Source organism: Galleria mellonella, unplaced genomic scaffold, assembly GCF_026898425.1.
Source record: "Galleria mellonella isolate WM207_F2 unplaced genomic scaffold, CSIRO_AGI_GalMel_v1 utg312, whole genome shotgun sequence".
Taxonomy (NCBI): Eukaryota; Metazoa; Arthropoda; class Insecta; order Lepidoptera; family Pyralidae; genus Galleria; species Galleria mellonella.
The window spans coordinates 1037800-1058324 of NW_026442074.1; the positions used below are offsets into that span (position 1 = coordinate 1037800).

A 20525-nucleotide genomic window follows, 5' to 3' on the forward strand; every position below is an offset into this window, starting at 1 on the left:
GGATAAAAGTAGATGCATAAGACTCAGTATAGCGTACTTCTTCAATGGGTGATAATGAAATGGTAACCCAATGATAATGATATTGCTAGCAATGGGACTGGTAGACCGCATTACTAACAATTCATCCCCCCTATTATTTTTTAACAAATATTAAGCTGTTAATCGAAGATGCCTTCCTTCCTGTCAATTACAACTTTTAGTAAGATTGCGTAGTTTCTTTTGTCGTTGACACTATACTGTCTGTAGAGAATGCTTTTGAATTTTTTAAATTAAAAAACTAATAAAAAATAACAATATTTATTATAAAATAAGACTAATCATCGTCGTTTGGAATTTCCTCTTCGAAGTCCCTGACCTTCACATCGGCGTCTTCGCCATATTGTATTATATTGTCTATGGTCAAGAGTATATTCTCTATGCTCTCCTCGTCTTTTATGTTAAACGGGTAGAAACGCACTAGGCTGAAGTTGTCTATGACTTCACCTATCGCCTCTGTTAGCTTTGCATATTTCTCGTGCCATTTGGAGTCTGCGTTTCTCATATCTGCTAGAAGGATATGTGGGTCCGGATCTAAGTAACTGAAACAAAACCTTATTGGTTAGCTGCATCATTTGTAAAGGTGGCAAACATCTATATTGGGGGGAAAGGGATTGTTAGTAATGGGGTCAAATAGCCCTATTACTAGCAATATACCCTGTCAGGTCGACCTCCACGTGGTTCCCCCTGGAGACCATCGTGACTAATTCTAGTTTAATTCGTCAGGATGTGCTAACTGACCTACTTTCATCTTCATCTGTTATCCCTCACTGGTGCCCCACCAGTGTATACCAACAGCGCAGACGGGGTTACCATACCATTATCACCCATTAAAAAAAAAACATCTATATTTGTTATTCAATTAAGTTTTTACTCCGAATCGGATTTGAATGAAACAATGGATTGTTATCATATCGAATATAAGTCTAATATTATTTTTAATGCGCTAAAGGTATACGCTGGTGGGGCACCAGTGAGGGATGATAAGTTGGGGGGGGGGGGGGGGGGGGTGAAAAAGCAGGGTGATTAGCCCATCATGATGAATATATCGGGACCACGTGGAGGTCGACCAGGCAGGGTATATTGCTAGTACTGGGAGTGGTAGTCCGCATTACTAACATTTGCTTACCCCAGATTTTTTTTTATTTATTTATTCCTTATTGACCATTCTCTCCCAGTCGAACCTTTGGCAAAACAGAAATTTTATTATGCGGTGAAAAAAATTACAACACATACAATAGAAACTACTGCACAATATGATTATATAAATATACATACATAAAAATATACATATATAAATATACCTACACACTTATAGATTATTAGTATTTATAATAAGTTAAAATATTTCAGTTTTGAAACAGTAATACCAGCGTGTACTGTTAGCCTAGGTGGGGTTGCCATTCCATTATTATCCATTAAAAAATATTAATTATATCCAGATATTAGTGCTATATATATACTTACTTGTCAAGTTGATTTCTGGCCGATTTACTGAGTAGGTCCATCTTTGTTAAAATATTTATATGTGGCAATTCTAAATTCACCATCACACTGAGGGCTGCCATTGTGCCTGCAAAACAAAAGTTAACTGATGCAGATTATTTATTATTTATTTATTCATTAGTACAAATATGTGTACATGGCGGACTTAATGCTAAAAGCATTCTCTCCCAGTCAACCATAGGGAAGTGTCAGAATACTCGAATGCGGTACTACTAATTATTGATATACATACATACTAAAATTACATATATAAACGAATAAATATATATAAATAACAAGTATACTTACACATATATGATATATACTATATTATACACGAAATTGAGAATAATATAGAGCACTTACTGTTCGGGTAAAGATAAAAAGTGAGCGTGAACGCTTTTTTTGAAAGACGGTTTAGTCGGTAGTCTCTTAATGGCATCAGGAAGCGCGTTCCAGAGTCGTGAAGAATGTAGGAGAAAAGAGTTTGAAGCGTAACCAGTACGGTGAGAGGGGAAAAATAATTTATTTTATTAATTTATTCATACTTTTAACATAATTTATATGTAAAAAATCATAATTTATTACTATGCTACCTGATATGACATATAGATTCATTATTCAATATTAATATATAGTTTGAATTTAATAATCTATACTTATAATAAATCTGTAGAGAGGTCAATTCTGTACATGAAATATATTTACAAAATAACTATCAGCGGGTGATCAGTGATCGATACTGATGCCAAAAATGCAATCAGTAAAATTTTTGTCTATCTGTCTGTATGTTCGTTATAGAAACAAAAAACTACTCGACGGATTTTAACGAAACTTGGTACAATTATTCTTCATACTCCTGGGCAGGTTATAGTATACTTTTCATCATGCTACGATCGATGGGAGCAGAGCAGTGAAGGGAAATGTTGGGAAAACGGGAGAAGTGTTATGTCCATGGTACTGCTCATGTCTATAGGCGACGGTAACCACTTTCCATCAGTTGGGCCGTCGGCTTGTTTACCATTCTAAGTTGTATAAAAAATAAAGTGACTTCATTTTTAAGCTCCCGTCGCGTGTGCAGCCTTAATGGCCACTTTTTAAAATGTAAAAATGTCCACCTGTGCAAAGCCGGGACGGGCCACTAGTTATTAAATAAATTAAGCAAAATGCAATGTATACTAATGAATTACACAGTTGGAGCAATACGAATGACTCCATCATTCTGTACCTGACAAAAATTTAGCACCATCGACCATAAACTGTGAATCAATTAGGAACACTACACATATCCTGAAGTTCCACCTTTGCAGTGTGTCTACCAGCTTCCTTATCACAGGCAGGTGGGTATACAGTTCTATCTGGCCGGGACAGTCAAACAGAATGTAGTCATCGTCCACATCTCCGAGCTGTTCTTCCAGCCAATCACAGTTTTCTAAGAGAGTTCTGGAAATTAAGATAATAAGTGTAAAAATAAACATTTATTTGGATGAAGATGGAATGGAGACCCCAACTGTACTTTCCGTACCATCATCATCATCATCATCATCATATCAGCCTTTAACTGTCCACTGCTGAACATAAGCCTTCCTTTTTTTTTCAGTAGTTACCATACTTGGCAGACGGATTGGTAACAGCAGTTAGGATTTGGAGATATTTTAAGAGGGTTACTGCCTATCCCTCGCTGTCCCTTAGTTGCCTCTTACAACACCCACGGGAAAGAAAACGGTGGCTTATTCTATACCGGGACCACAGAGCTATCAGTATGTGTTGGCAGGATTCTATTGAGAAATAAAGTAAGGAGAACGATGTCAAGTTAGAGGCTCTGTTGTGATAAATTAACCATGGTTCTTAAGAAGAGCCGTATAGAAGTGATTTTCAGCTTATATTAATAGCAAAGGTGTACATTTTTTTATATACAAATGTTAAGATGAAGAACAGGTCACTATTAGAATGATTTTTAACACGTTGGGCCCGGCGCCGGTCCCTGGGGACCGACAGCGAACTTTCCGTGTGGCCAGCGTCAGTCCCTGGGGACCGGCACTAGAAATTTCCGTGTGGCCAGCGTCAGACATATTCAATGTTATAGGCAATAACTATTTCCAAAACTAAATTCAATTTTCTTTTTACAAACAATCTGTACACTTCGATAGGTCTTTTGTAACTGATCACCTCTCGAAGGTACGTATGTGGTTTTACTATACATCATAATTATGAAAATATGGAATAGAATCACACATACACCTAAAAAACGTCCAAAATAGCGCGACAAAGAATTCCTTATCTCATTAGTAATAAAGTAATCTCTTGGCGATAGCATACAACATTGTATCTCTCGCTGGCTGCTGGCTGAACGGAAAGGACAGCAAATTCGGCGCCGGGCTCAACGTGTTAATTAAATCTTTCTATTTTTTGATGACCACAATATAATAAGTTAATTTTAAACTTTTGTGTTGTTCACACATATTTAAATTCACAATTGAAACTTAAAAATCAGTTATGTAGGTACTAAATAATAAATAAGCTAAGAAATTTGAAAGGAAAAAAATATTATTATATCTATTATTATTTACATTTTGTATGTTATTTACACGTTATGGAATGGGCTTTAACCCTTAAATACCTGAAGTTTCAAATTTATAGGGGTTATAAATAGCATTGGGCGCCTACAATCGATTTTATTTTAATATTTGGCTGTTTACATGTTACCAAATGTTTTTTTCAAAATAAATATATAAAAATATTGTTTTGATTTTTTAACTATTTTCCCCCATTAGTAAACACAGTATAGGGTACACTTATATATTTTTTAATTAGATTTAAAAAATCAAGCTTTTAAGTGTTAATAACTGCGATACAGTCTCTAGTTGACTAATATAGTTATTATCGATCCTGAAAAGAAAACTGTAAATTAAGCTAAGGTTCCCTAACATTTTTAAATATTATTAATTAATTATTCTTAATCCTTTTATATATTATTACAGTATATAAATATTAATTAATAAAATTCCAATTAAAATAATTTTATTATAAATTCTTTGGTCTTTAAAATTATGGGCATATTGTATTGTACTAGAAATTTATAATATAAATCTATTTACTCAATACAAAACACCAGTCCCCCATTAGGTCCAAACTGCAGCTCCTCATCCTCCATGGCATCGTCGAGATGAATGAGCTCTCTGATGTCCACTAGGGGCTCATAGTCAAAGTGTTCTGCTGCCGGGTCCAAGTTCACGACTTCCACAATCCTTTTGCAGACAGCAGCATGCTTCACTATTGTTGAACAGTATGTGGACTGGAAATGTTTAAAAATTTTTTTTACATAACTTAGAATAGAAAACAAGTTGACGGGCCACCTGATGGAAAGTGGTAACCATCACCTATAGACGTGGACAGTACCATGAACATAATAGAGTATATTGTTTCGCTTATGATACCCCCATGCATTGCCATTCCTAAGGACTCAGGTGTTATTCCTTTGTACCCTGTAAATTCACGCCATATCCTACCCTTCAAACCGAAACACAGCCATGCAAACACAACTGCTTTACGGTTGAAACACGAATAAGACAGAGGTGACCAAGCAAATAACTCTTGTACAAAGTCTCCCTCTGGTAATATATGATAAATATATGAAACTGACACAGGCAGGGAATCTTAGTGGCTACCGATATCTCTAGTAATGTTAGAAATGGGAAAGTTGGCTTGTTACTTGTTGACGTCTCTACCATTTGTTATGAAACTTGTTATAGATATGGTATTAAGAGTGGATATTTTTCAACGAATGTATCCTCATTATCCAAATAGTTAATTTTTTTATTTATATGCACTTTTAAAATATAAACAAACCTATCAATATTATAAATGTGATATTTAATATGTTTGACAGTCAATATTATTGCATTTTTCTTTATCTAAACCAATAAACATTGATGTGTTGGAAAAATACAGGGCAATTTTTTTCTTTTCATAATACAGCTTTATTAGGTTCATTTTTGTGAAAATTCGAATAGTCAATATATGTATCACTAGCAAATGGAAGCTAGGGAGGTTTCCGAGGCCGGGTTTATTCTCTCTTCAGTTTTGATTTCAGCATATTTACGTTACAAAATATAATCGAAAGTAAAAAAATATAAATTAAATTATCCGTGCCTGGATAACTTTATTTTTTAATTAGAAAACGAGTATAACCGAGGTAGTTAGGCCCCTACTTGCCGTGGATGTTGGACTTGTATCCATGGTCCAGAAAAACACATAAGTTTTACGTTAATAAAAAAAAATATAAATTACCTTGCCACTTCCTGCCGGTCCCACGACCAGCTGTGCATATCGCATTTTATAACAGTTGTACGATTTCAAATGCTATCAGTATTTATAAGAAATAATAAGTATTATCATATGATTAGGTTACGAATTTATATGGAGGTTATAACACGACTTTCACAGATGCAAAACAATGTATATTACAAAATTATATTTATAAAGTCGATCGAAAGTCGATCAATGAACTGAATAATGATTTCACACCGTTCTGCGTTAATAATTTGTTTTGAATTGATGTAGAATGAAGATCGCTGTGATAATTTCGCAATTGTTTTGTTTTTTTTTTTTTTTTTTTTTTTTTGTTTTGTTCCGTTTGGAACAGGCTTGTCTAATTTGTCTGGAATTTTAACAATTGTTTTGTTTTTGTCAATACGTTAATGTCATCAAGATGTCAGTACAACAGATCAGTGTTGCCATTTTTGACGTTATTTCCCTAGTGATTTTAAAAATTAATCCTAAATTGGTTTATGAAGTATGTCAAAGTATTAAAATATTTTTTTCTAATATTGGTTATATCATTAAAAGGTAATTTAAATAATTTAATATTTTCTAAAGTGCGGTTAAGTACATTTCTCATATTCTTTAACGGAGAAATTTAATTTAGTGTTTTCGTACAATTATCAATAAATGCAACTCGTCAGTGCTTAAAAAGCTTCAACTTGAATCAGTGCGTAAAAATCCGTAATTATTTTTATTCTTTATTTATTATTTAGATTTAACCGAATTTTACTAATTGAAAGCTATTTGTTTCTCAAAGTGTCAATAATATTTTTTTTATTTATTTTCTTCTTATAAATTCTTTAAATATATTTGTACCAAAAAGTTCTGAACACGTTTATTAGCCTTAAAACAGGAGAATTTCTCTAATTAAGTATCATTGTAATTCACGTACTTGATATTTAACAACCATTAGATTTTTTTTTATTCGTAATGGCTACCTTGCACAGTCCATTACTGATACCTATCAGTAATGGAATGTGCAACTCACTCATTCCCTAATGTTTTTAGGGAATGAGTTCCTATTTTAATTTTATTTAATCAATACAGTAATTAATATAATGTGAAATAAGACAAAATACTTGTGAGCATATTTTTCCTACATCGAAAGTTATTTTTAGAATGTGTTTCCATTATTTTCTTGCTAGATAGGTATTTTTTGAATAATGATGTTTTGTTTTAAATTTCGTAAACAATTGAATTTTATTCCATTGTTTTGACAAATCATTGTGCATAAATTCCTAAAGCGGTAAAGATACACAAATAATAACTATGCGAGCTATTGGTATAGATCTAGGAACGAGTTATGTGTGGGAGTATGGCAGCGTGGTAATGTTGAGTTTATAGCCAACGACATGGGCAATCGGACGACACCATCATACGTTGCATTTACAGATACTGAGCGTCTCATTGGAGATGCGGCCAAGAATCAAGTTGCTCTTAACCCAAGTAACACCATATTTCATGTTAAACGCTTGATAGGCAGAAAGTTCGATGATCCCAAAATACAACAAGATATCAGGCACTGGCCATTCAAAGTCATTAATGATGGCGATAAACCAAAAATACAAGTCGAGTATAAAAGTAAAACGAAACGTTTTGCACCCGAGAAGATTAGCAGTATGATATTGAAAATGAAGGACATAAATGAAATATTAAATAGGAGGTTCGATTAAACAAGCTGTTATAACTGTGTCTGCTTATTTCAACGATTCTCAGAGGCGAGCGGCAAAAGATGCGGGGGCATATCAGGTTTGAATGTTTTACGTATCATTAATAAGCCTACCGCTGCTGTTTTGGCATATGGATTGGACAAAAATTTAAAACGCGAGAAGAATGTATTAATTTTCGACCTCGGCGGTAGAATCTTCGATGTCTCTATACTTACTGTAGATGAAGGCTCACTTTTTGAAGTTAAAACGACGGCTGTTGATACTCATCTTGGAGGCGAAGACTTCAATAACAGAATCGTGAATTTCTTGTCCGATGAATTTAAAAGGAAACATAAGAAAGAAATTAAGTCTAATTCTATAATCGTTGCGTCGTCTTCGCACTGCAGCAGAGCGCGCTAAACGTACATTATCCTCAAGTATTGAAGCTAGCATTGAAATTTATGCTTTGTATGACGGAATAGATTTTTTTTCACGTCTTTCCAGAGCGCGATTTGAGGAATTGAATGCTGACCTTTTCCATACTACATTAGAGCCTGTAGAAAAAGTACTCAAAGATGCCAAGCTCGAAAAGAATTGCATTCATGATATAGTTTTGGTTGGTGGATCGACTAAAATACCAAAGATTCAATGTTTACTGCAAAATTTCTTTAATGGTAAAAAGTTAAACTTTTCTATAAATCCCGATGAGGCTATAGTTTATGGGGCAGCGGTACAAGCGGCGATCGTTAACGGTGAGCGTCATTCAAAAATACAAGATCTATTGCTGGTTGAGGTGGCACCTCTCTCCTTGGGGATTCAAACGGCTGGTGGAGCTATGACCAAAATTGTAGAGCGAAATGCGAAGATACCATGCAAATATTCTCAGACTTTTACAACTTAATCCGATAATCAGCCTGCTGTCACTATACAAGTTTACGAAGAAGAAAGAGCTATGACGAAAGACAATATTTTGCTGGGTACATTTGATTTGACCGGTATACTACCAGCTCTTCGTGGAGTTCCACAAATTGATGTGACATTTGATTTAGATGCGAATGGAATAGTGAATGTTTCTGCTAAAGAAAACAGTACGGGTAAGTGCAAGAATATAGTCATAAAGAATGACAAGGGGAAGCTAACTTAGGTAGAAATCGAACGGATGTTATTTGATGCAGAGAAATACAAAGATGAAGATGATCGTCAGAAAGGATTGCATCACGGAACAAGCTTGAACGCTATGTGTATGGGATTAAGCAGTCCTTGGATGGTTGCAGTGGTAAAATAAGGGAACTAGAATATTCAAGGCTTCGGCGTACATGTGAAGATACCTTGCATTGGTTAGATGGTAATTCACTGGCAACTGTAGTTTTAGCATAACAGGAGCAAATGTATTTGCTCCTGTTATGAAGAAACTACATGGAGTGGGCAGCTCTAATTCCACACACAAAGCTGGTAACAGAGATGAAGCTCCCATTATTGAGGAAGTTGATTAAATTGTTATTTATTTTTTATTTAAAATACATTGTTGTTTTATTTTATTACCTTATCTTATCTGAGTTTATTCATCATCATCATATCAGCCTTAAACTATCCACTGCTGAACATAAGCCTCCCCCTTGAGAGTTTTTGCCTGTAGTTGCCACGCTTGGCAGGCGGATTGGCAGTTAGGCTTTGGAGATGTTTTAAGAGGGACGCTGCAGTTCATCCCTCGCCTTCCCTTAGTCGCCTCTTATGACACCCACGGGAAAGGAAGGGGTTGCCTATTCTGAGTTATAAATAGTATCAAAACTCAGGAATATTTGACTAAAGGCAACTTTCATTTGTTTTTAAGTGTATTGTACATTGTAGTACTTTTTATGATACTGTGTAAGTAGATTCTTACATTTATTATTTATACTTACGTTGTCCTTTTGAGCTATAGACGTAGTATCATTTTCGTGGATCTATCATATCTGACAACTTGCTTCGTCAATCTCTTTTAAATGTTTATTAGTTTTATATAGGATTTATCTTTAAAATGTATATCTTCACGCTATCATACATTACGGGATACGCACGCAGCGAACTGATTAACTGACAATGCGAACACTTATAAAATAAAACAAATATTTACTGATTAGCAATTTCTTTATTTTAATTTAATAACTTTAGAAATTGTTCGGAAAGAAGACAATGTTTCAGCATCGTTATTATTATGATATGAACAATAATAATTATCGCTATAATATTTAATACTATCCATTAATATCAATATCAGAGATAACGTACATCTACCATACTCGTCTATATATGTCTACTGGTAAATATTTACATATAAATAGTGCCTACACCAATATCAACGTAACAGTAAAATACAGATTGGGTAGGACGATTAAAATAAACGATCGCCACCAATAATTTGTACAGATTGCAAGCCATAGACAATCTTATATTGTCTTTGGGAATATAACAAATTTTAATATCACACAAATGATAATTTAGGGGGAAAAGGGATTGTTAGTAATGTGGAGCACTAGTTGCATTGCTAACCTTGTCAGGTTAAACTCTATGCGGTTTCCCCTGGAAACCATTGTGCTGAATTCCAGGTGTATTCATCACGATGGGTTAACTGACCTGCTTTTTCATTTTCACCTATTATCCGTCACTGGTGCCCCGCTTATGAAAAAAGTCCGAGTTTACACAGTACAACTAGTTTTTAAGAGCTATGTATTGAATTATTCTATGTAAAGCTCTAAAAATCTGGTTAATAGCTCCGTAAATATTTTTATCTGTCTGATAATCAATACACACATCAATAAAATGGAGATTTTCTAGTTTAAATACAGTGTACGATAGATGTACATGAATTGAATATCTGATTACGTCTATAAATAGAACCGTTATAAATGATATTAACATACCAAATGTGCTTTCAAAGAAGGAAGTTTATTATCCTGATTTGTTTATGTAATAGACGTAATGGTGAAAGGTGAAAACCCATGACGTGTTTTAATCTATACGTAATATATATATATTGAAAAACGATTAATATGTAAGCGTGAGTACGGGTAATGTCCGATTGCAACAAACCTATGTAACGGACAATCCAAGACGCAACAGGTGTTGACATATTATTTGGCAAAATACCCATCATTATTCTGTTATAGATTTATATAACGGTAAAACCCGATTTCTCACATTTCCACGGGACTTTCCAGCATCTTTCTTTTAAGTAGCATAATAGTAATGAATGTTTAATTTAAACAATAATGATTGACCTTGTTAGAAAAAAATATTCAATATTTTTTTTATTAATAAGAATAAAATATACATATATGAAGGTTTGCTATAAAAAAAAAAAGTATGTTGTTTATCTGATTTAGGTTCTATCTAAGGTCCTATTATATAAGTACACAACATTATAGGTATTGTTTAAATCCAGTATCCAGATTTTAAATCTATAAATATATAAATATATCATAAGTAGTATCATATTTGATCTTTCAATGTTTTTATTTAAAATTTATAATCAAGAACCTAATGGGGTTAATTCTGAAGCATCATTTCTTTAAAATCTTTCATCTTTCTTTGTAATATTTAAATTTTGATTCGTTGTCATAGGGAAATCTTTATTGTAATGACTAATATAAACTAATATTCTAATAGATTTAAATCAAAATTATTGTAAATTTGATTTGTGATTACTCATAAATCAAATTCGCGAAATTATCGAATTAAAATGTTAGGTTAAGTGATAGATTTAGAGAAACTTAGTCTGTGACCACAGAGAAGGTAACCACTATGTTATAAAATGGCTCAGTATTAGTACTATATTATATTATTACTTTCATTATCTATCGGTCAAAAACCTAGAAACATAGAAAAAGAAAAAATATTTTATCTATGCCTATATTCGTAGTTCCCTTGTAATTATGTTAGCGGAAACTCTAGTGTAATTGACCACATTTGATGTCATTGTTTAATTAAACACACATAAGTACGATGACATTTGGCAGATGTTACTAATTTTGACTTTAATAATATTAATACGATTAAAATGCTATAGGTTCACGGTTTTAACACCACATTAGAATGCGTGTCATTGTCCAGTAGACGTGTTACATCGATACGAGTCTACTTTTGTTTATTGCTTCCTCATCCGCCGATCAGGGGCCCAACTGGCCCACGTTTGACGATGCTAACTTTGGTTTTATTTCACTATCTATCACATTCACAATCTAAAAGTGGTATGTCTACTCGCATTTCGAGTTGTTCTTTTTTTTTTACAACAACTATTATAACTAACTAACTATACTATTCTTTATCTATGTTACAAACAATGTAACATAGATAAAGAATAGTAGAAAGTATAGATATTATTTGCCAGTACTCTTTTTATATATTTTGATTATTTTTGTTTCATTATTCAATAAGATGTTGATATTTATTTTTAATAGACGCGCGGAGTTTCTAATTGCAAACTGATTAATATTAGCTTTCATTGAAATAATTCGCCGTATCTATTAATTTATTGTATTTTTGACATTTTATAAAAGTAGATTTTTAAATATCCACTATGAATCAATAATAGATTCGGCTAAATGAAACTATATTATTTCCCGCCAAAAACTATTTTTGTTTGACCTCTGTTATTATTTCTTCTATAGATAATCTAATATTTCTCGTAATCATTCATTGAGCGAAAATAGCGCCTAAATGTTTTCTTCTCGTAATTCATTGTATGTATTTATATAATCTATGATAGATTATCGATACCTATCGGGGAAAATGTTTTTGGCGGGAAATTGCTAATTTGTTACAGTTGGTCGAATTTTTCGTTGTTTTTACGAGATATTGAAAAAATTGGATTGGAAACAATTTATAAATCTGTTATTTGTTAGATACGTAAAACTTAAGTAAGTTACCCACTAATGCTTTTTTAAATAAATATTTAAATAGATACCTACGTATTTAAACATCTGTACAAATTATTCGTGGCGAACATTCGAAATAATTAACAATATTATATTCATATAAGTACATAATATTCCCTCAAAAGCAAAAGCTATAAAATGATTAGATAATAAACATAATTTAAATGTTTTATTCAACGTTTAAAACTTTCCGTTATCCCTTTGTTTAAAAAGTTCGAAAATGAAGCTTCCGATAACTGTTAAACAGCCTAATTTTTTTTTTATAATAATATTGACTATTACACGCTATGTCTTATCTAACTTATTGTTTTATATATAACATCGATATGTATGAAGTTGGTATTTCTAAAACTGGATATAGATAGAGATTTCACTTTTTCGAGATTTAAAACTTTCAGACTGTCCATTTTTTTAATTGTGTTTTGAAAAATTTGGCGTCTAAACCTATATAAGATAATTAAATTTCGTTTACATTGTTTCTGATACATTTTAGAATGACAATAATTTTGATTATTCACGTTTTACCCTTTTAAGAAACTTGAATTTTGGGTCTATTCATCTACTTAACTATATATTAGTCGCTAGATCTGGCATTTCCCTTATTATGTACACTAACAACTGAATATAACTATATACACAATGATGCAAGGAGTACGGTTCCTCTCAATGTACATTATTACTTAATTCTCCTAAGAAAAAGGAAAATAAAGGTGAAACGATGAGAAAAAAATAATAAAAGAACTGAAAATAGATTAAAAGCAAATTTATTGCTAAAATAAAATAAAACTATAACCAAGCAATACATTATTTGCTTAATCGTAGACGTGTTTATAATTTGCTTCTAAATTTGTACGTTCTCTAAAAAATATATAAAAAAAAAAAAGAAAAAATGAGATGAGAAGACATAATTTAACGGAATACGAAATGATCGATGGAGTGAGCGTAATACGACATCACAAAGTTGAGCGGTCCCGCGACTTTTTATAAAATAGTCATAGAAAACATACAATAGTATAAAATAAACATTCATAATTTAATTGTAAAACTTATATAACCCAATTATAATAATATTTAAAACCTCTACGGTTCATATAACATAATAATACTTTTCAACTGGGCTCTGTATCATACCTTAAATTTACATCTGATTGCACTTTAAAATTTCATTAACAATTCAATGAACCTCACTATAGATAAGTTATCAGCAACATATCTTACACTTACGTGCGCTTTAACCTAACTATGTACACCGCCGTGGCCCACGGCTCACGGCTCACGCGGCTCACGGCTCATGCCACATCCCCACACATATTTGGTATATTTATTTACAATAATCCAATTAAAAATAAGCCGTAACTTAACAATACTCAGATATTTGTACCAGCGTACGTTTCCATTTACTATAGTAATAATAATAATAATAATAAAAAAAAAATTAAAGCAAAATGCATATTTTTGTATCGTAAGGTTTTCTCGTCCGACTCGCGGACGTATGCCTGGCATATCACGAGAACAATATAGGGTCTATTTACAGAGTCTTTGGCCTTACAATCGAATTATAACAAAACACATGTAACTACACATTAGTATTTGCACTGAACTCTTTCTACATGGGATGCAGTCGAACACGCCGGCCCATTCGATGGGCTCGCATACTTAACTAATAATAAATAACGTTCCAACGTGATATGGTATACCCGGAGAACACGAACCTGTTTCACACTGAACAGTTCACGGCACACACACTCTAATATTCCCATCGATCGTCCTCGGTCTCTGTTTTGATTTTGTCCTCTGGGAGGACGTCCTCTGGAGGTGTGTGGGAAGGGCGCGGTGTGTGCGGCGTGTGCGGTGTGTGAGGCGTGTGGGGCGTGTGCGGCGTGTGCGGCGTGTGCGGCGTGCGCGGCGGCGGCGACGCGGCCGGCGATGTGTCCCGCGCCACCGGCGCCGGCTCCACTCGCACAGTCTCCTCTGTTTCTCTCCTGAAGTCGTCGCTTCTCATCACGCACACGCCGTTGATGATCACCTCGTCGGGGTTCCGCGGCTTCTCGTCCTGCCAGTCGGGGTTAACCCACTGCGGCGCCGCCGGTTTCCGCCGACTCGACCGCCCGGCCGGCGTTGACGTCGCCTTCGGCTCAGTCTTAGATTCCCCGTCGTCGAGCGAGTCCTCTGAGCCGAGGTTGCTTTCGACATCGTCGTCCTCGAAGTCATCGCCTTCGGGCTCGCGTTTTAGAGGCATTGACAAGTCGAGACCGCCACTTTGGTCCTTCACTTGGTCGTCGGGCGGCACGAGTCCCCGGCTGATCAGAGCCGCGAGATTGGTATTTGCCGCAAAGTATGGCGGGTACGGTAAAGGTACTCCGGCGAGGCCCATTCGCTCTTTCTGCAGTTCGAGCAATCGCTGGTTGAGTAGCAATCTGAACTGTACCGGCTCGAAGGGCGCTGAAGACTGGTCGCGGGCCGGAGGCTCAGCAGGTAGTCCGTGGGGCGCTTGCTGCTTCAGCCGCATGCGATGGTTATGAAACCAATTCGTTATCGTTCTTGTCGATAAACCAAGTTCTCCCGCTAAGAATTCTATCGTAGGCATGTTTGGGTAAGGATCGAGAGCAAAAGCTAATCTTAGAGCTTCTTTCTGCTCTTCTGAGAATAGAACTCGTTGTTTCTTTGCGGAAGGCACGCCTGATGTTGGTCCCGGTGAACTTGAGTGGTAAAATTCGGACGTGTCATTGGAGGATGTATCAGACGAGTTATCTTGTCCGGGACCGCTCGACCGTCGCCGTTTGTTGGCTTCTCGTCTCTCATTCTTCAAGGCTTGTAAACGGTCTATATTGTGGGCGTCACTTAGCCACAGTTGCATTCGAATGAAGGGCTCCCGACCTTTAATACTGAGCATGTGCCAAGGTTTCGGTTTGGACAGGAGTTCACTGACCGATCCTTGTGATAAACCTAGTACAGCTTCGCCGAAAATCTTCTGCCCGATGTTATTTGCTAGTAACGCCTCTTTGATTTTTGTAGTAATTGTTTGCGTATCGAGATCTTGTGTTAGAGCTGCCATTTCGTATACACTGGGAGATATGTGTTGATGAAGATTGCGCATTACCGGCGGTTGGTGGTGGGGTTGAGGAGGAGGTGGAGGTTTTCTCTCCTTGTTGTTGTTATCGTGGTGTTGAGGCGGTATCGTCACAGCGTGGTGTGGCGGGAAGCCAGGGGGCGTGAGGAGCAAAGGAGTCGGCTGACCCAAGTGACCGAGATGTCCTGGCCCCAGGAGCTGTTCTTGTTGCATTTTGCTTAGTAAGGAGGTCGCGTCTGAGAGCATTTTTTGCGTAGGCGGCATCGGCTTATTCATGTTTGGCGGACATGCTGTGAACAAAAGAAAAATAAATGTTTACTTATGTAAAAAGTATTATTACATTTTATATGAATTTCTGTTTAATAATAAAGCTATTTAATTAAAAAGATACAGGTTTATACTAGTTTGAGTATAAATGCTTTATTTGAACTTGATGTCATATATTTTAGTGGAAACAGGATGTTGCAATAAAATGCTCAATTACTTGTAACGGTTCAATAATATAATATGATGAAATAAATAACATTATAAAATGACTTACGAGGTGCTCCGCTATAGTTTCCAGTCCTCATGAGCTTTTCTGGCGCAATTTTGTATTGTGACGCAACTAACTTATGGACAGCATTTTCATCTTCCAAGAACATCTTCATACGAATGAACGGTTCACGTCCCTTCTGTGTGAGCATATGCCATGGTTTCGGCCTCGCCAACAGATCGCTTACGGATCCCTGAGAAAGACCTAATACGGATTCGCCGAACAATCTTTGGCTGATGGAGTATTGACTAAGAGCTTCTTTCACTCTCCTTACAATGTCTTCTGTATTTAAATTATTAAAGAGATCGAATTGTTGTTGCGTAATTGGTGGAAGTACTGCTTTCATTGAGCGTTGTGGGGGCGCGTGATGAGTTGGATTCGTTGGCTGTGAAATAAGACTATTTGTAATCGACGCCATCCTCTGGAGAGGGCTCGCCGCCGCTGAACTACTAAAGTCCTCGTTAGGAGTTATCGCTGGTGGCAGTATTGCGTTCCCAAGCGGGCTGGACGCAGACGACCCTGTCGATTGTTGTCCAGGTTCTAACTTGGGCCTGACTAATGAGAAAGCGCTTCCTGCGTGCCTTATAGCCTCTTCAGCATCTATTGGCCTATCCTTATCACTATCAGTCATTCCATTCATTTTGGCATTTTTGTCTTTAGGTAGAGAGAGGTCTTGGACTGCTCCGGAGCCGTTCATGTGGTGGTTTTGAGCTTGTTGCATGACCTGCTGCTGTAGGGCGAGGAGGTTGGGGAACGGCGGCATCGCTGGCAAGTTGTGGAGGTTGGGAATGTTGCCACCGGGCTGGATTTTAGCCAGCTCTCTGTGGTAAGCTTCTAATGCCATGCGGATGTCCTCAGGCGGCCGCTCCATATGCGGTGGCATGCCGCCGCTGAAAAAAGGAGGAAACATGCTACACTTTAGTTTTTAGATTTGCTGTCCTCTTTTATATTATTAAGTTTTGTTTTGCGGGGAAGTCTAACATTATGTTTACCACAATTTAAAATTCCTCTTGATATAGATGGGATTATGGTTGTGACAATTATTGTCTACATTTTTTTTAAGTAGTCAGAGACTGTAGATAGAATGCCTGGATGAATATGTTGTTCACTGCAACTAAATGAGTCTGTGTTCACATTCAAGTTAGCATTATAAATTACTTCTTATTTTGTTCTCACACATACATCTTCTCATACATGATTGCCAGTTTAAGGTAATCATTTTAAGTAATCATCATCATCATCATTCCAGTCATCATCTCTGGGACTTTTCAATACAAATATAGGCCTTCATCTAAATATATGTTTTATTTTATTAGAAAATTATTACATTGTATATTATATAATTATTATAAGTAATTCTTATTGTTCTCACTTACCCCGGGAAACCTTCGCGGCTGTGGCGGACATCCTCCACCCGCCTGGTCATGATCTTGGCTAGCTCCTCCTGGTAGATGCGCGCCACCTTCTCCTGAGGAATGTCATCGTTCTCGTACTTTTTCAGTCTTTTGTTTTGACTCGAATCCTGAAAAAAGTAGTAGTCAATTTAGACACAGTTTTTATGGCGTCTTTATTTTCCGACTCTTACAACCTGGGAGCCTATCATGAAATAAAATTCCGAAGTTTCGAACTCAATTTCGTGTTTTCGTTTATACATAAATCGGCCCAGTAAATGGAGTTTAACATTTCGTTCGTCATAAATCCTGCCATAAAAGTCAAAAGGAATAATATTTCAATATTTTTAATGTTGTTAAACGGTAAGTATTATGTAATTTTAACATCAAATTTGTGTTTCGTTCGGCTCCGAAATTTCGGAAAACATTTCATGGCAGGCCCTCTGTTGTCTTTCAAGGCGACAGTTTACTAGATTACATTAGTCTGCGTATTTCTAGCCATAATATCAGTTAAGATCTTGGCCAAGCGCACACCAATTTTATAAGAATAAAATAATTATTCGACCTCTCAGGTATCACTGGGTCATGACGTTAATGAAATAAGTCGAAAATACAGTGTTATGGTCTGAGAGGCGGGATATGACAATGAAATTACTGAGTATGGAGGCATAAATAAGATCTTACGCTCTCATTATTCAAAAACCTTAAACGTCTCATAAACCTATTCTGGCTATTACATTCTGAATTTCAAAGAAAGTCAAAGTATTTTAATAGTTAAAATAGGAGGTTTAAATTTTCAACGAATATGTGCTTTAATCTTTTGGAATTCCTTCACGAAACTCAAAATCAAACCAAGGACCAAACGAAAATACAATACCTTATTAGAGAACGGCGAAGGGCACTGCGTCCTTGGAGAGCTGGAGTCTTCATTACTTCTAGAATCGTCGTTATTGGGCTGGCCCGGTGTCTTGGTGGAGTATGAGGCTTCATTCAACATGTGCATTAGTCGATCATCACCTTCTCCTTCCGGCCGACCGAAGCCGGGTCCGATTGTACCATCTTTTGTGCCGACTAGAAAAAAAAGCAAAATTATAATTTTTGAAATTTAGATTGAGGTTTTCCCTAGAGACTGATTAGGTTATTTAAGGGTTTACAATATGCGCGTGTTACCCCTGGTTTGGACACGCCTTTACCATCAGATGGGCCGTATGTAGTTTGTTTGTATAATAGTATCAAAAATATTTTAAATATTTTAAAAAATACAAGTGTAGGGAAACCATAAATATTATTTTTCAATATAAGCACTATTTTTTTTGTATGAGGATGCGGCCACTTAGTGCCATGAATTTTTGTGCTGCCTATTTTTTTTTAATTGTTACGGAGGCAAACGAACAGACGGTCCATCTGATGGAAAACGGCTACCGTCGCCCATAAACACCTGCAACACGAGAGGAGTTGCTTGTGCGTTACCCGCTAAAGAATTTTTTAATTATATGTATATGTTCTCAATAATTGTATGTAAATGAAAAGTACAGACATAAGAAGGTATGTAAAGTCATCCTTTAAGTCATTATTAAGTATCAAGTAAATGATTTAATCTCCACGCTTGTTATTATTATTGGTTATCAAGTAGTCGAATAAAATTTAATAACTATGAATTAATTTATATGCATTTAAATTAAACGTAATCTATCCAGTCATAATTATTCATAAACTAACTGACATACAGTTAGAGGTAGGTGTGCATAGTCAATATATCCAATCATAACTATAATTTCGCAATAGCGTTTAAACGCATAGGTACTTAAGTTTTAATTGCGTCTAAATTGCTCACAAACACAGACGCACGAATCACACAGTTTAAACTCTTGCCAAGTAATAAATACAGGAGTTATATTTGGTACAATTGAAATTAGGTGCATCATTAAAGCGCTACAGTGCAATGAATAGTGCTTTAAAGATAATCACTGAATGGGACCAGCCACTCATCGCCTAAGCCAGTAATCCTAAAACGGCGCACGCGCACCCATAAACAAGTGAAATTACGCGCGAAAACCGCCCGCCATATTGTGGTCATTCATCCTGTCAACATATTGTCTTTGGTCTCACAATGAAACCACTATTTAGATGCTGATATATGCAAAGCATTAGTTTAATTAAGACTCGTAATTAGCGGCCGTCTCCCGCTATGTGTTCGGAATAAACGCTCACACTGGTATGCACAAATATGCACATTGTGGAATCAAGTAACGTTAGACACTATTATTATAATATCAGGGAATATGTAAAGTTTTCTTTTTGCATGCACGTACTTATCTAAAGCAAACATTGTTGCCACTTGACTAATTTACTTTGTTTCTCAGAAATTGTAATATCTATAATGAATGTTTGATCGTATGATTTTTTATCAATTTCAGCGAAATTCGAATAATTAAGCTTAAAGCAAACAGTCGTGTCCTCTTTCTATCTTATCGGCGTAAGAACCTGCCTATCAGAGAAGTCGAGCGAAACGGCCGTATCATTCAGTCAAATTGTTTTATTTACTAATGACGCATCGGCGCAACGCCATTCGAGGTTTTTTGGAAAACAATATTTCATTCGTTCTGCGGTTTGTTTACAGCATCGAGGAAAGATCGAGCGCTTTCAGATGCAAACGTTATTGAGTTTATAATTATGCATTTTATCGCCTCCTCAAATGTTATTTTAAAACCGACAATATGTTCGTTAATTTCCCCCCGAAGTATTTCGTATTACTTGTTTATTTTATATTTTCACGAAACAACTCGAATTAACCCTTGATTAATTGACTGTAAAAAGAACAATATGGCGGCGGCGTTCCTGTTTTTCGAATTGTCTTTAAATTTATATATATATTTACAATGATTTTACGTTCAGTGTGGATAGAATGTTGGATTTATGAAGATATTCGTATGGTTCCTATGATGTTGTAAGAAGCGATTGAGAGAATGAAGCACAATATAGAGATACATCGCGAAATATATCAAGCAACCTGATCGGTGTAGTAGGCTAGAATGCTCCGTTTGAGAAGAGACTACTGTGTCCAGTAGTGGGACGTTTAATGGGTTGTTATGGCTTGGTAGATACAGGAGAGATTTCTATTTG

At 35.6% G+C, this 20525-nt stretch overlaps 2 protein-coding genes and 1 pseudogene across 8 annotated transcripts in view; 1 reads left to right on the forward strand and 2 right to left on the reverse strand.

Annotated features, from left to right (window-relative positions):
* Nucleotides 1-281: 281 nt before the first annotated feature.
* LOC113516338 (GPN-loop GTPase 3) lies at nt 282-6134 on the reverse strand. Its single transcript, XM_031908616.2, has 5 exons — nt 5812-6134; nt 4620-4816; nt 2750-2964; nt 1504-1609; nt 282-578 (listed from the first exon to the last, which is right to left on the reverse strand). Exons 1-5 carry the CDS (start codon nt 5854-5856, stop codon nt 314-316), a joined length of 828 nt encoding a protein of 275 aa, XP_031764476.1. The 5' UTR covers nt 5857-6134; the 3' UTR covers nt 282-313.
* A 976-nt stretch (nt 6135-7110) lies between these two features.
* Nucleotides 7111-9115, forward strand: LOC113516333 (heat shock protein 70 B2-like; annotated as a pseudogene).
* A 4039-nt stretch (nt 9116-13154) lies between these two features.
* Nucleotides 13155-20525, reverse strand: part of LOC113516327 (homeobox protein cut) — a 215354-nt gene continuing 207983 nt past the window's right edge. For 6 of the 7 annotated variants that reach the window (XM_026900743.3, XM_026900737.3, XM_052896118.1 and 3 more), the window contains 4 exons: nt 18280-18473; nt 17388-17533; nt 16018-16922; nt 13155-15766 (listed from right to left, as the gene is read on the reverse strand). In XM_026900743.3, the coding sequence (XP_026756544.2) occupies nt 14154-15766; nt 16018-16922; nt 17388-17533; nt 18280-18473 (2858 nt within the window). In that variant the 3' untranslated portion in view covers nt 13155-14153. The remainder of the gene's footprint in view (nt 15767-16017; nt 16923-17387; nt 17534-18279; nt 18474-20525) is intronic. The other variant, XM_026900739.3, reaches the window with a different exon arrangement.